General features: G+C 33.8%; 1 protein-coding gene across 5 annotated transcripts in view; it reads left to right on the top strand.

The window, feature by feature from the left end:
- Nucleotides 1-14,091, top strand: part of LOC149772063 (C-type mannose receptor 2-like) — a 45,852-nt gene extending 31,761 nt beyond the window's left edge. For 3 of the 5 annotated variants that reach the window (XM_089947929.1, XM_089947930.1, XM_089947928.1), the window contains exons 3-9: nt 155-277; nt 839-952; nt 7,154-7,324; nt 7,944-8,057; nt 8,915-9,028; nt 13,142-13,244; nt 13,900-14,091. In XM_089947929.1, the coding sequence (XP_089804055.1) occupies nt 155-277; nt 839-952; nt 7,154-7,324; nt 7,944-8,057; nt 8,915-9,028; nt 13,142-13,244; nt 13,900-14,005 (845 nt within the window). In that variant the 3' untranslated portion in view covers nt 14,006-14,091. Of the gene's footprint in view, nt 1-154; nt 278-838; nt 953-7,153; nt 7,325-7,943; nt 8,058-8,914; nt 9,029-11,369; nt 11,609-13,141; nt 13,245-13,899 lie in introns of those variants that run through there. The other 2 variants (XR_016418028.1, XM_089947931.1) reach the window with 2 other exon arrangements.
- Nucleotides 14,092-16,308: the final 2,217 nt, after the last annotated feature.

Genomic DNA, 16,308 nt, shown 5'->3' on the forward strand with positions numbered 1-16,308 from the left:
CTAGAGTTATTTTTTCTCAGTGAAAGGTTATTGTATACGCATTGTGCATTTCTAAAGTGAGCTTTACTTTTTATATGATTTGCCTCTCAGAACATGCTGATTTTATTACTAGATAACTGCCTAATTCTTTGAAAAAAATGCGTTCACATTGCAGACCAAATGCAGAAGAGAAACTTTTCAGCTGTTGGATTATGGATCGGATCAGAAAAGGTGCATCCAGAGGAAACACGTACTTGGGTTAATGGAGATAAATTCTCCTATGTTAACTGGGCAGAAGGTATACATGTCTTTTGATGTTTCTTAACAGTGAAGTATTTTAACTCCTTTGTTTATATTTCCGTTATATAATGTTATTTTACGTGCCTGTAACGGCTCTAAAAATAAACAACTTTGAACGCTGGAAATATTAATAACCATGCAAAATTTATTTTACATTAAGAAAACTAGTGTCAGGAGCATGAACAGTAGCAACAATGTTGAAAAATGTATTAGGTTAAATAAAGTAAGTGAATAGTCAATTGTGTAAATTATGTTTTGAGGATGTACAATTGGCATGCTACATGTAGTGAATTATACAATGACGAGGTTGGATAAATAATAACGCCAATTGCTTGAGTTCTTTACCGAATCAATCTACACTTTAAATTTATCGCAACCTCAATTGGTATATTTATCTATACTGTAATTAAGATGACTCTATGGCACTTACTTTAAATTATACATAATTGCAATATAATTATTATTTTCTTGGGTAAAGTAATTCCCAGAATGCATACAAATATCATGTGAATTATGTTTTGCAGTTTTGAAATTTTATATTTTATACAATTAAAACAAGGTCAGCCTGATAATCCTCCAGTCGACGAGAACTGTGCAGCAATATACTCTTCTGACGGTACTTGGCGCGACTACAAGTGTATATATCGTCATGGACACATCTGCGAGAATACTTGTATGTTCAAGTTTGAACTTAGATCTCATCTTGTGAAGCTATCCGTCTCACATTGAAGTCATAATTGTTTTTTTTTACTGAAGAAAAAATTATATTTACTGGCTCTTCTATCAAATTCACAGTATTAAAATGTCAGTACTTGTCATCATTGTCTAACATAAGTTAATAAACCTTCTGCAGCTTCATCTTGACCTTTTAGAGAGAATTTTGTTTCTAAACAATTCTACAGGTGGTCAGAAAGCACAAGTGTGCACTTTGCAGAGATATATATTTTGGAGACTTTCATGTACAACATTTTTTCCGTTAAAGAAAATAAAATGACTTATGTAAGCAAGTGGGGTGTAATGAACTTAGCTACTGAATTGCTGTTTGTTCAGGAATTAATCCTTTACATTTACTATATTTCAGCTAGTTTATTTCAACTAGTTGCCGATACTGGAAAACATTTTTATTGACCTAGAAATCTAGTGGAACACCTTGAGCGACCACCAATGGTCGTTGGCGCTGTATTGCCTGCTTTATTGTTCTACTGGTGCAGATATATATACCTCACCAGTGTATCTGGCTACATGCTTTGGTTCTATAGACAAACCGGTATCGTTACAGATGCTAGAAACGTCGGTTGTGCGCATGTTGCTGACCATGCAGATGTAGAATATATGTTATGCATTTGTCTCTTGCTTCATCATTTAGTAACGCCACAATAGCCAGCTGCCAGAATCTATTCAGTGCAACCCACTCTTGTAGCCTTGATCTCTGTAAGCAAAATATAATGGTCATTATATTGCCTAGATGTTAAATGATGAACAGGATCATTAATTTTTACAAAGGTGTCCGTGTAACGTTTAGGTTTGCTAACTGTTTCAATCGAAGACCCAGTTACGATTCTTTATCTTTCCGCTTGAAATAACAGTATATTTAATATTTTCACGGGATGTTGGAAAGTAGAAGATTGTATTAATGTCTTCAGTTATCTTTCATTCTAATGTAAATCATAGGAGCAGGAAACACTTTTTCAGACCAATGTACGTATACTTAAAAGTTCCCTTACAGTAATGCATCGGCGTTTTGGTGTTTTCAGGTTATATAGATACCAATCATTCACAGGATTAATCATAATACCTTTTCCTTTCTGTCATTTATGTCACATTTATGAACTCTTCGAGTAGAACTAATGGGGTAGGTAGCTGTTCATCAAGGTTTTCAAATTCTTATGGTTGTATGTCTGTGTTTGGCTTTTTAGCGGAAAGCCGGGAAGGGATTCCTATGCAAAATAGTAGGAGCTGCCCCTGCTATCAAGTAACCGGTGGGGCATAATATTGAAATCGTAAAATGCTGGAGCTTTTTTATGTTGTGCAGTCACACTGCTCAGTACTCGGCTTCAATAATATTATTTTCCTTAGTTTGTCCCCAAATGAGAGTTAAATTTCCAATTAGCAGATGGGAATGACAAATTCTGCTCGCGGAAGTCAGTCAACGATGACGTAGATCCTTTGTATTACAACCCTCACGAAAATGCCTCTATTTGTATATATGCTAACATTTAAAATAGTCCAACATTATAATGAATTTAGATGCAATTTTGAAACGTATCAATAAGTATTATAATTTAATAGCAGACTTAACCAGAACACACAATACAACGAGACTCTAGAATATTGACAAATGCCGAGAACAGTCTCAAGCTACGATTTGTACTGAAATGCCCAATATAACGAACTGCGTAGCAACCTTGTTAATATACATTACATAAGACTTCAGAAGTAGATAAATACAAGGCAAAGAACACAGCAAGTACATTCCACGATAATACAGAGAGTATGTTTGTTCGAAGTGAGTGAATGATGTATATAAAACTCGGTATTTTTACGAGATGTGAAGTTTTTCATCCACGAAATGAAATGTATCTGTTTCTTAATCTGAGCAAGGTAATGTTCTCCTATTTTGTGATATCATAATTGTCTATAAAAATGTATGTCAGATTGAAGTAGCAGATTTGATGACAACAGCTGTTAGCCGTTTATTTTTTCTTCCGTTAAGGTATGATATAACAACGCATAACAATAATTTTTAAAAGTTGAAGAATAATTTTTTCCCAATCACCGGTTTGAATATGGTTCGTCTGTGTGCAAAGCGATGGTATCTACAGCTATTCCATGCCAATATCATATTCAATATTGAAATACAATGTATCCATTGCTGTCGTCAATATCATCAGCTGGGACCATCTATCACTGCGTGTTTCGGCCTTTATTAAAGAACACCTACCATACCGTGTGGGGGAAGGAGATGGCAATGATGATCAGTCACTATATGTTGGTGGTAGGTAGTCAGCATTTATCCTAACGCTTTATCCATAGCCAGTTATGTTCTATTTTCAGCAGAATTTGTTTAGTGCGTTAACCTCCACATTGCAGTTTTTATCTATTATCCCTAGAAAAATGAGCAGGTTCCAGACCAGTTGAGCAGGAAACCCACAGCTTCCCACCTCTACCGGCAACAACTATATATTATATCCTTGCTCTTGCATGTCTGCATAAGTGCTACATACTTTTCCAACTTTCTTTAATAAGACTCATCACACTTCTCCCAAAACATTCAACTTGATAGCCACCAACATCTTTATAGACTCTGAGAAATTATAGACGTACATACGTCTGGACAATGTCCAGAAAAACACAATTGTTACCTCAAAATGCCATACACTAATGTCACCGTAAATTAGAAGTGGATAGGCTTGTAAGTTCATTGCTGTCAATACTCATGTTGCCGGAACATGTGAAACAGTGGTGACTGTTAATTCACCCATGAATCTCTCGCTGGCTCATTGCGTGTATTCCTGAAATTATGTGGTGTTTCTCTCTAGTCTCCCTTTCCGTTGTTTTGATTATGTGTTTGAAGCTCACGTCAAACAGTATACCAGAGCTGGTACAACCTGTGATGATCCCTCGTTTCAGAGTGAACCAGGATGTGAAAACAATTCTTCTGTATATTGTAGCTGTATTCCTATTATACTTTGGGATTAACTCTAACATATGCTCTGGTTTATGGTAATGGTGGTCAAGAGCTGATTCAACCGGTTTACGTGCTATTCAACCATATGTATTGATACGATACAACCATACATTTGTCAAAGTCCACCCGGAATCCAGGCGTCTTTGATGAACTGAAATATGTTACCTGTGTGCTTAATACACTCACAAAAGCCTGATACTACTCCGGTATACACTGATGTATCGATATTTTCGTACTTATCATGTAGTTGGTTAATTGCTCTTCCAAGATGAAAGGATTATATTTTCTCCTACGCTAAGTAGTTATATCCGGAACGATTACTATCTTTGGAAATTTTTCCAATGGTTCAGAGCATCCTACAGAGTCCTGCCGACAATTAAAGATCCTCGTATTCCACCATATCACTCTCATCAGTCCGTACATGTATCAATGTAACCGTCTACACATTGTAGGACTAACCAATAGCTCCGTGGACAGGACTAAATCTAGCCCCCATTGCAACTTCACATATCTCTGACCAGGTAGATTCTCCATTTTCTGTCACAAAAGATAGTAGCTAAACATATAGGATACTTGGACACTCTGCCGAATCATCGTATCTCTAGGGTAGCATATGCTTGTTTCGGAAACTCTTCTGGTTCAAATTTGCTACACTCCAGATGGCCTGACAGCTCCTCTCCCAAAAGAGGTTAATCCAATTTTTAGGATTTGCGATAAAGACGGCCCTCTTGCACGAGTTTTATCTCCTACTCCTGCGCAGCTCTTCGGCATTGATAACTTTTATTAACCTTTCTCTCCGTATCTCACGCAAGTTTTGCAGTCCCTGCTTTCCATACTTATGCAGCGTCACTAAACTTGTCTTTATAATGTTCCTTCTGTATGTTGTTTAGTTTGACTTGTCGTCTATTGGGACAAGACGTTGCTGGCTTTTACCATGTGCTATGGATACCAAACATCTCCTTTATGAGATAACGGCCATCGTATAAAGGAATTAGATCACCCTTCCCACATTTCCCTGCAGATCTACATTGAGGCTGTTCTCCATGTCATTCTCAAACTCATCCCATGCATTTTATTGTCAATCTTTTAACACCCTCCTTTCTCCCACCCACAGTTCTGAGTGTCTTGCTGCTGATCTTGATCTTCAATGACGAGGTGTTGTAGGTTAAAACAATATGTGCTCTCTTGTCAGGTGGTTGCGAATAGTTCGTTAGTCTCTCTTCAGTTATAACGGTAATGTACTGAGCTGCCTCTCATCCACTCGTCCCGTTGCACGTACCTGAGGCTAAATTGCTGAGCAGAGAACTTCAAAAATGCTAGTTTGGGGAATATTGGCATTACAAGAGGAATAGTTTCATAATTCGCTCAAGTGAAATATCTGACACATGTTACAACTGCCCTGTCGAAAATATTATGTTTTGCACCACTACACGCCTACTACACGGAAAGACAAGGAAACATCGTAAGGGGTATGAAAATCTACCAGAGGCTTGTAATTATTATGATGCAACGCATAAAACATGATTCGATAAGACCAAGTAGGATGTCAGACAGTGTTTTCATTTATTCTGGATTTCGTTTGACAGCTAAGCTTTCTACTCGTCTACCCGTCTACCCGTGTTCGGAATATATATATATATATATATATATATATATATATATATATATATATATATATATATATATATATATACACATTACAGATGTAAGTAATAGACAGAAATACCATAAATATTCATCAGTGTTCTCCCTTGTAATGATTATTTATTATTAGAGGTTTTTCTGTACTGCTGATTGTGTTTAAAGTACAACTGTAGAAAGAATAGTGACATAGAAGACAAGTCCACGTTTTCGACAATCTAATATGACTTTAGTTTTGTCTGCGCAAAAGGGATGTGCTTAATTGTCGTTTTTGACCTTATATATGCCCATGCGATAAAAATAATATAAGGAATCTGGGTGTAGAATAAAGAAAATTCCTGAGATATCCATGTTCATCATTACTTGCAAATAAAACTAGACTGACCAATCATTCTATGAGATTAGAGAGCGCACATAAGTTATGTAATGATAAAAATAGCATATTGTCTCAAATTTTAAGTAGACTGGATATAAAAGAATATGCGAACTCGAAAGGTTATATTAGTATTAACATTAATTTTCATTGTTATAACTAATCCCTACCCAGTGGTAGTAACAAAATTTGAGAAATTTCATTTATTTGCCACAATGAATCGCAACTAGTGCTACTACTAATACAACAACAACTACTACTACTACTACTTCTAAGAAAATGATTTTTCATTCAACATATAAGTCAGACACTACAACTAGAGCCTCACTTTTAAAGTTTGCGCTGTACATGATCATATTGTCTTGATGTTCAAGTTTGCGCTGTTTGTTTTGTGTTTTTCCTATGTGATATGGCTTTTTGTCAGCAAGTTACTGACCAAAGTTGCACTGGGAATGAGTGAAAACAATTTTAGTAAGTGTAACAGCGTGTGAATTCCTAAAGGAATAATTTCACAATTTAGGTATATAGTTCCATTTCACGTTTATTCTGCTTATGGTTATCATGAAGCGTCATATGAGGTAGTTCGAGCAAAGGAAAAGTCAAGTAACTCAAATATACATAACATTTATAAAACTATACAAATTCGTCGATTTCAAACAGTTGCATTTTGTTAGAAAGGATATTTGGTACATAGTATGAAAAGAGGGCACCTTTCACATTGTGCATTATCGTTTTTAGAGGAGCCTTAGAATTGATGAAATTTAACAAACAAGTACTATACACATCAACACCTTGTACAAAACTTTGCCATTTGTATCTACATTTTCCACATAGACACTGGCTGGTGACACAAAATGTGGGCGAATTCTACGTTTCTGTAGTTTCCCTTTCAACTACGCGTTAACTAAACGCAAGCTGTATACATTGAATTAAAACACATATTAACCTACCATTTGAAGTATTCACTTATCCCGCCTTCTATCGATCATAATCACATATGTTTATGTACGTCGATTTGCTTTAACAATTATTATTATTATTATTATCATTATTATTATTATTATTGTTATTATTATTATTATCACTATTATTATCATTATTATTATTAGTAGTAGTAGTAGTAGTTGTATTTTATTATTATCATTATTATTATTATTATTATTATTATTTAGTAAATTTGAGCAGAAATGCAGCCAGGTCGTACATCAAAGATAACAATACAGGGCATTACTACAAAATAAACATTACACGATCCACGTGGACCACGGCATCTGACATCTGCAGGAAAGACGGTGGCATGCTGATCATCATCGAATCAGCTGAGGAGCAGAAATTTATACAAGGTACATATTTTATCGTAAATAGTTTTCGTCTTAGTCTTTATTCCACAATTTGTCATATCTCTCTCTCTCTCTCTCTCTCTCTCTCTCTCTCTCTCTCTCGGAAATAATTTTTCAGGTCACCGATCATTGTATACGTATAATTAAGGAATGGCCTCTATTGTATAAATAATGAACGTCTTCATAATGAAATATATTCAATATGTCTCAATCGTTTAAGGTATGTGGAAATCATTTCCACACAGTCAGAAACTCATGATTCATAATCTAAAGCGTATTATCAAACACACAAATTCATTGATTTTGCATCTTTCATTGGTCAAAGAGGACACTAAAGTCAGTATACGTCATTGGATAGTTTCAAGGTCAGAAACTATAATTTACAAACTGGGCACCAAGCATAACATTAGCAATTCAATTTATTGAAGCCCTGGAACAATCAACTAACGCCACTTGTAAACAATAAACTTTTGTCTCCTGTGGCTCACAATTCCTCAGTAGAAGTTTATTTGTTCTGCATATATATTGTCTAAAAGTCTAATACTTCCGTCGGAATATAATAATCTTTTTCTCTAAAGTATTGCCAAAAGCTTAGAAAAAAATACATCCATTTGCCTTGCAGACCAAATACCGAAGATTAAATCCAAATTATGGATAGGTTCAGACAAGTTGCATCAGGAACATGAACGTACATGGGCTAACGGAAAGAAATTCACATATGTCAACTGGGCAGAAGGTATAACATACTGTAAAGCTATTTATTGAATTTTATTTCAAGTCATGCATTTTATCATGGCGACCACATTTCCCTAATATAATGCCACTGTAAATGCCTAAATCTTGTTTTAGCACAGTGTTCCAGTAGATTTTATTATATATACCCATTTGTATTCATCTGCATACGTGCAATACTTTAACAGAATATCACGGTAGCTAGATAATTATTTTATTTTTGTAGCAAAGGGCAAATTTGTTAAAGTAAAATATTTCCTATCTTATCTGAGAAAGATACAAACAGCAAGAGATAAGTATTAAAATGGATTTTGCAGATTTTGTTGTAAAATAGATAACAAACGAAGAAAACTGCTAGAATTCTTTACACAATGGCACACACAGTTCAAGCACAATTATTATATTCGTTAAATTAAGTTGGAATGAAGATACGAAACTAATACAAATAGTTTTCAAATAATATTTTACTGGATAAAAAAGATGTAGAAAAAGAATAAATAGTCTATCAAACCTGTACCTTCAGTGTCGTTTTTATAAATCGTTATATATATATATATATATATATATATATATATATATATATATATATATATATATATATATATATGTATGTATGTATGTATATGTGTGTGTGTATATTACTTTCAAAAGAAACATTTATATTGCAAAATAATATTTGTTTACAAAATAGTAATATTAAAATGTCACAAGTTTTCGCATATTTAATTATATATAAATTCAATAAATTTACGCTTACTTTTAATTTTATCGAGATTCTGAAAGCACCAGAAGAGCGTATGTCTTTGTTTGCAGTTTCTTACCTTGTACATTATTTGTATCGATTCGTTTTACTAACTCAAGGTGAGCCTGGCAATACTGCTTACGTCGAGAACTGTGCGGAAATTTTTACTTCTAATAAAATGTGGAACGACTACGATTGTTCAAAACACAGAGGGTATATCTGCGAGAAAACACGTACGTACACAATTAATCAGAGAAATAATCTCAGCATCACTTCTGATGGAAATGTCATATTTTGATATTTTATTAAAATATTTTACTACAATATTTTTGCGAATCAACATAGGTTGCAATGTCGTTATGTTCATTAAATATATACAAAAAACATGGGTTTTTTTTGTTTTTTTTTACAGCAACTTAAATATTGCGACTGAAGAATCCATGTTAGCCATAAATGTCAAATATTCGCAGTAGCGGCTCAAACTGAGCGCCCAATCTGCGTATTGTGGGAGGTTAAACGCTTCATTAAAATTTCTTGTCCAACACTATGACCAATTCCAGACAAAGATTAAAGAAGGACGACGAACACGGTTTTGTTAGATTCTGCCATTACAAGTTCGGTTAACTGGTCTATATGCAGACATACATTTTTTAAAGCGCTGCGGTCAGTCGGGCGTTCACCAACACCACGCTCTTGTTGATTTTCCATTGTCAGTTAGAAAGTGCACTTAATAGTATGTAACATGTATCCTAATATCGAAGGAGGTTACTCAGCCTGGTACGGCGCTGATGTGGATCTGATCAGTGGTGTCAAAAAGCGGGTTGAAAGTCCCAAAGTTTTAAGAGTGCCTCTTTTTGTAATCTGTTACAACTTTCTGGTAAGAAACTAACAAATAATTTTATTTTCAAAGTTATGAAAGAAAATGGAATTTGTATTATGAAGTGAATCCAAACTAATCCTTACAAAGGTCTATTAAAGTCAGGAATGAATGAAAAGTTCCCTACAAATTTAAAAACCTGAAATGCCCTGGTCCTCCAATATCTGTGATATTGTCAAGATGGCGTTGTCCAGAATTCCTTCGAATAATTTATCACAGTTCTAGAATAATGTTATAGTCCAAATAATGATCAATGTCTATTCCACTGAACAGTCCAAACAAATGTTTTTCTCTCAAATAATATGTAAGTGCAACATAAAAACAACAGAACAAAACAGTGAGAATGACTCCAGACTAGGAAGAAATTCATTGTTAATTCTCTGTTTATATAGACCCTCTTTTTCGACTATATTTCACAATAGACCCCTCGTGGCCAATCTTACTACTCATTTTGCGCTAAACATGCCTATTCATGTTCCTAGTCCAACTAATGAGAAGCTACTGAATTCTTCCGGACACCTTGAAACCCAATCAACTAACGTGAAATTTAGCCAAAGTAGCCATTAATTCTTATTAATAAGATTATTATTAATAATTATCAATACATACTTAAACAAATTTGTATCGAGCCTATCTAACTACAACACTCTTGATAGACGCAAGTTACGAGGCAAACTTTAACTAAAAACTTTCTGCATTTTACAGTCACGAACAAATTACAAACATTAAATAAATTCATGTACCAGGAGCTACAACTAATATACATTTATATAACACAATTTACATCGATCTTACACCATTCTGTATACTAGTATTGACTAGCAGCTGACATATCTAGGGTTCTCCTATTATGATATTATGAAAAATATTGTTTAGAGTCAATTGGAGTCAAGCCTATAATGTTCCGCTCAGCAGTATATCACTGTTGCTATCTCTGTTACTGCATAGCCTTCAATAGAAAATTAGAAAAAATAGAAAAATGCTCATACTTACTTGAAGTTAAGCATGTGATGTGAAAACATTGCGTGCGCAGTGCCTCTATAATAAGCCTTTATGAAACCTTACTTAATTAGTATTTCGTGATTTATTATTTACATACCACAAATAATCACTTTTATTGGTAAGCATACATTGTACTGAAAATATGTTTAGATCCCTTGAATATTTGCTAGCCCGTTGACCAGATTTGAAATCTAATATATATATATATATATATATATATATATATATATATATATATATATATATATATATATATATATATATATATATACACGACTGTGGCTATTTTATAAGGATAATACATGTGTAATTTACTTTGAGATATTCGCCCTGCAAATTTATTCACATCCATTTCTTAATTAAATGTATTTTTCCTTTGAGAATCGCACACGAAGAATATAATTTAATATGATTATAATAGAGCCAGCTGCAAGACTACGAAAATAAGACCTAACAAGTTATGCAAATGCTGATCCACCCATAACATAGCATATATATTCACTGTATACGCCATATGTAAAGACTAAGTTAGTGATTAATTTTCCTTCGTCTCCAAATATTGTGGTCATGTAAACCATGTATATACTCGTGCGGCCTTGCGATGTTGACGGACGTTTACATAGTATTAGTGAGATACTAGTTACGTTGACTACTCATGTGACTTTCTTCTAATGCACGTGACTTTCTTCCTTCAGGGATTCCTGTGGGTAACGTTTCCGCGTGCGTATGTACTCGTCATATGAGTGTCAAGTTGGATGGGTAGAGAGCTGTGACGTAAATACGTACCACAGTATAAAGACCATATACCAATATTACTCAACTCTTTTAGAATCTTAATCAAAGGAATTGAGCAAACATATGCACAATAATAGCAACATTGTTGGGACTCACTGAAAAAAAACGAGAAACAGCGCCATATTTTTATTACCACATAGTAGGTATAGTTTTCCTATAGTATGTGCAGTTTCATATTTTTGATATTACCACATGTTAAAATATCACTTTATGTGATTCTGGTTGGTCCAAATAATCACATTACATTATTGTGCAGTATCATCAGTACTGATTGGCTGGGATCGTGGGAAAAAGTTTTTAACCCCGCCTTCTGGAATGTTTGGTTTTGAATGAACATTTTTGGCGACCATTTTTGAACTCGACTCGCGAAAGTAAATTGAGGAAAAATGTTCTCGGCTATCTGAATATGGATAACTTACACCTACATTAGTTTGTTATGTCATGTATAACAATATCATAATGAGAAAAATGGCGTAAAACTATAAGACAAGAAAAACAATATGAAATAAATCTATGGGTATTCCTTATTTAATGGCGGGGTGGGGTGAGGTAGCGGTATGTCCAAATCATAGATATAGAATCCACCGTGTATACAAGCGTGGTTTAAATGTTAACTTACATAAGTAGATACACTCACCTCTATTCACAAAATAATTAGGACAGGAAAGGGTCCCCTAACAGAGAGAACTTTATTCAACCACAGCATCTTTACGCAGTATATATATATGGGATGCAAATTCGACTCAAAAATAAATGTGTTTACCTCTTCTGTACAGTCTATTGTTCCAGTCAAATACTGTAACTATCCGGTCACAAATGCATTGCAGTAAATGTGGGAATTTCTGCAGCCAATGTAGCGTTTAGTTCTGCAGTGATATTTTAGGGTAATCATATACTCTAGGCCTGCTGTTTACCGTATCAATGTGGCATCACATAGCATTGATGATTCTCTTATGAAAAATGATTTTGTCGTTATAAAATGTTATATTTATTAGGATGAAAGCTTTTTCTTAGATTTATAGTTTGTAAAAATGCACAGTCTACTTTTACTAGTTCAACTTTGTTTGGGACTATCTTGTGTACACAACAAATTAAATGTTTTTCCACTGAAATAAAAAATATGTGACACAAAATAATCTTAAATGGGTAATGACTTAATATTTAATTTATGAAAAATAAATACAATATTAAATCGTTGCCCATTTGAGATCCTCTATATATTAAGTGATATTGCCGTCTATTATTACCAGGATAATTCATTGTCTTTTCTGCAAACATATACATATTATAAACCATTCGATATTTAATTATCCAACATGTTCAAGCGCAGGAGATTATGGTCCACGAGTACCATGTTACCATCCTCAAAGTTTTATTGCAGCAAAATTGCAATATGTTGTGACGGATTTTATAGTGTTATTCTCGGTAATAATAATACTAACAATAACATTAATAACAACAATGATAATAACAATAACAACAATGATAATAACAATATCAACAACAATAATAATAATAGCAATAATAATAATAATAATAATAATAATAATAATATTATTATTATTATTATTATTATTATTATTATTATTATTATTATTATTATCATTATTATTATTATTATTATTATTATTATTATTATTATCAGTCAATGCATCTGGTTTCATTCATGTAGCTCCACGTACATCCGAATCGCATGCAACAGTTATAGGTGTTGTTGTGGGGTCGGGGCTGGTTCTTCTGGGAGTTCTTTTGCTCTACTGCTTGATACAAAAAAGGTAATTTTGCGCGGAATGATCTTTCAAAGTTTATTGCTATTAAAGCTGCTAGCAAGTGGTTCTTTGAAATACTCTGCCAGACCGGATAATAAAATTGATCTTATATCTGAATACGTTGTATTATTTCGGTACCTGAGCCGATGAGATTCAGTTCTGATGTTAGAGTCTGAAACTCAAATTTGATGCATACATGTCAATAATTTGAAATGTTGCTCTAGTGAAAATTAGAAATTTGAAATTCTGTATCTTACCTTAAGTGTAAATGCTTACGATATTTTGCTACTTATACATATATATTTGTGTGTGTGCTTGTGTCTGTGTCTGCGTGTGTGCGTGTGTCTGTATTTCGAATTGTTTTGACTCAACAGGTTAAATACGATATATTTCCATTCCTTTGTAATGCTTGTATTTTTTCCATGTTAAGAAACATTTGGACTGAAATAGTAGCTGCAACTATTCTCTCTAATGATGAAAATAGATTCTTAGTAATATGCGAATCGTCTCTGCACACTTATATCACCATGAATGTTGATGCTAGTACCAAAATTAGTGCACCAGAGAACAGATTATGTCAAGATGCGATTTTTAAAATGTTTCTATGGAAATCATTTAGCTTGCCTCTAGAGAGAACACTTTATGCATCTTATACTTTTAGAAAGACATACAAGGAGAAGAAAAGAGATGAAGCTTACCAAGAAGTGCAGCATGTGGACATGAACAACTTGGAGCACGTGTACAATCGACCTTCTTCTGAAATATAATGTGCAATCGACCACTAGTGGGACCGGAAACAAACATACTGAAATTATAATCAGCAAATAAACAGACGAGTAGTATTCTCGTAAGATTCTTGTCTTGGGTGAATGTTACTCTGGTACTAAAACGAGTCTCCCTAGCGAGAATAAAAGAAGAGCAGATGCCAAACAGATTCTATATTAAGACTACCTTTCAAATGATAAAAAATGTTTTGATCCCACGTTTGCTAGCTGAAATTTAAGCCAAAACATACTGATATACAACATTTAGAAGCAAGAGACCAATGAAGCCTATGTGGTCATCATGAATAATTGGAAAACCACATCATTATTAAATCACGCCAAATATAATTCAACCCATCCTGAACTTCAAAGAATTTATGTATCATGTCACTAATGCGATCTAAATAGTTATTACACCTCCAGTACATTTGTATTTGATATTTAGTGTTGGTTTGTTTTAGAAAGTACAATGCTCCCAGTAATGCATTGCTGAGCCTGACAATGCTATATAAATCCATTATAAAACTGATATAACGTTTAGCATGACACATGGATGTTGGACATGACTTGGGATGTTTCTGGTCCCTTGAATAAGAATGGAGAATGACGATTTATACAATTCAAATAATAGCTGTTTCTAGAACTAAATGAAACCGTAGTTACTATATCTTTCGCTTAATTAAATAGACCAGAAATTCTGCATTAATTACTGGAGTTATTCCTTAAATAGTAACAATATAGGACAAATAGCTATTAGCTCTGCAGCATGCTTAATATAACGAAGAGTCCGTGCAAAACTCCAATAATTGCGTATACGCAATGAATATACCTTTTGGAGGAGAATATTTGCTATTTTCAAACTTAAGTGCAAGGAGGGACACAATATATATTGACTTCTTTGTCATGACTTCTATTTTTAAAACGTGCTCACTAAAGCTTAGAATCTGGCTTCCAGCAGCCAATGAAATGTGTGTGACAGATTATTTCACATATCACGTTCAATGCACGTTTACTCGATATAGGTTAATAGCGGAAGAAAGAACATTACAAATCATTATGATTTAGTCATGTTCACAATTTTAGAAACAAGGTTCACTTGACACAGTTTTGATGTGTGAAATACATCTTTCATATACCATCTTAGAGCAAGTAAAGTAGCAATGATGAAATGATACATGCATTTATTTCCTTTCGATAGTATATAATTCCTTAAGTGTATGTCAATAAAGTTTCAACAATTAGTTTGAAGGCAACTCAATAACGGTAACGTGACAAATGATTCACTATAACAGCTCCAGTTTTCTACACATTTTATTTTAAGTGTTAATTCTTCGGGCTAATTCATATGTTATATGTTGATCTTGAATGAACTGTAAACGTTGCTTGATGTAAGGGGGTGTCACGTTTACAATGAAGAACTAATTACTGAAGACTATGAATCATGCAAGCCTTATTTACATCGTAAATGAATGAAGTAAATTAATGGTGTAACTACATATGCGACAGCTATTAAAAGAAGACAGGACTTACTCGATTAGAAACAAGGACCCCCAATTATAATTGCAGATCTTGAGCTGTATTAATATTTCTGAGCCTGTACATCTGTTTCTCTCTCCAGTTTAACCTTCCTAATAGGGTTATTCTCCTTACAGTTGTTGTTTGCTCTTGTACACGACATTGATGCAAAAACTTATGTTTGACTCTTTTATAGTCTCAGAATTCTATTTTTCCTGTTTGAAATTATTGTATTCGTTTGTCACTTATCAATGGCGACGTATAATTCCTTTTCATCTTCCATAATCGTCTTGGATGAGTACTAGGATAATTTTTGTAAGACCTATTTTAGTATAAAAAACGTTAAGCTCAAGTTATTGCGTACAAAAATAGCATCATCACCAGATTCATAACAACGATTGATTGAATGTCCATAACACCGTTATCATAGGGACTTCACAGAGAATCAATGTTCATGACAGTTATAACAGGCGATGGTATGCATATTTCACGCAAATAAGAGTTGCCGTAGCAGACAAAATGTAATCCCTGTCGTATGCTAACCTCCTGTTCTCGTATTCAATATGTAAAATATTATCTTGGAGAACTAATGAAATCGGAAATTGTTTAAACTGCTGGCAAAGTGAATTTAGCATTAAAATGTCGCCTCTCTTGTAGAGATCTTTACTACTTTACAATTTTGCACGTGCACCATAGGCTGTTTGGTCTGTCATCGCCTGTAAAACAAAAATATAATTAACACAAGCACGGCGAAATTCATATGTACCTATAACATTTGTCAGATTTGCTTT

Source organism: Sinohyriopsis cumingii, unplaced genomic scaffold (assembly GCF_028554795.1).
Source record: "Sinohyriopsis cumingii isolate HCF-2022 unplaced genomic scaffold, ASM2855479v2 utg001518l, whole genome shotgun sequence".
Classification (NCBI taxonomy): domain Eukaryota; kingdom Metazoa; phylum Mollusca; class Bivalvia; order Unionida; family Unionidae; genus Sinohyriopsis; species Sinohyriopsis cumingii.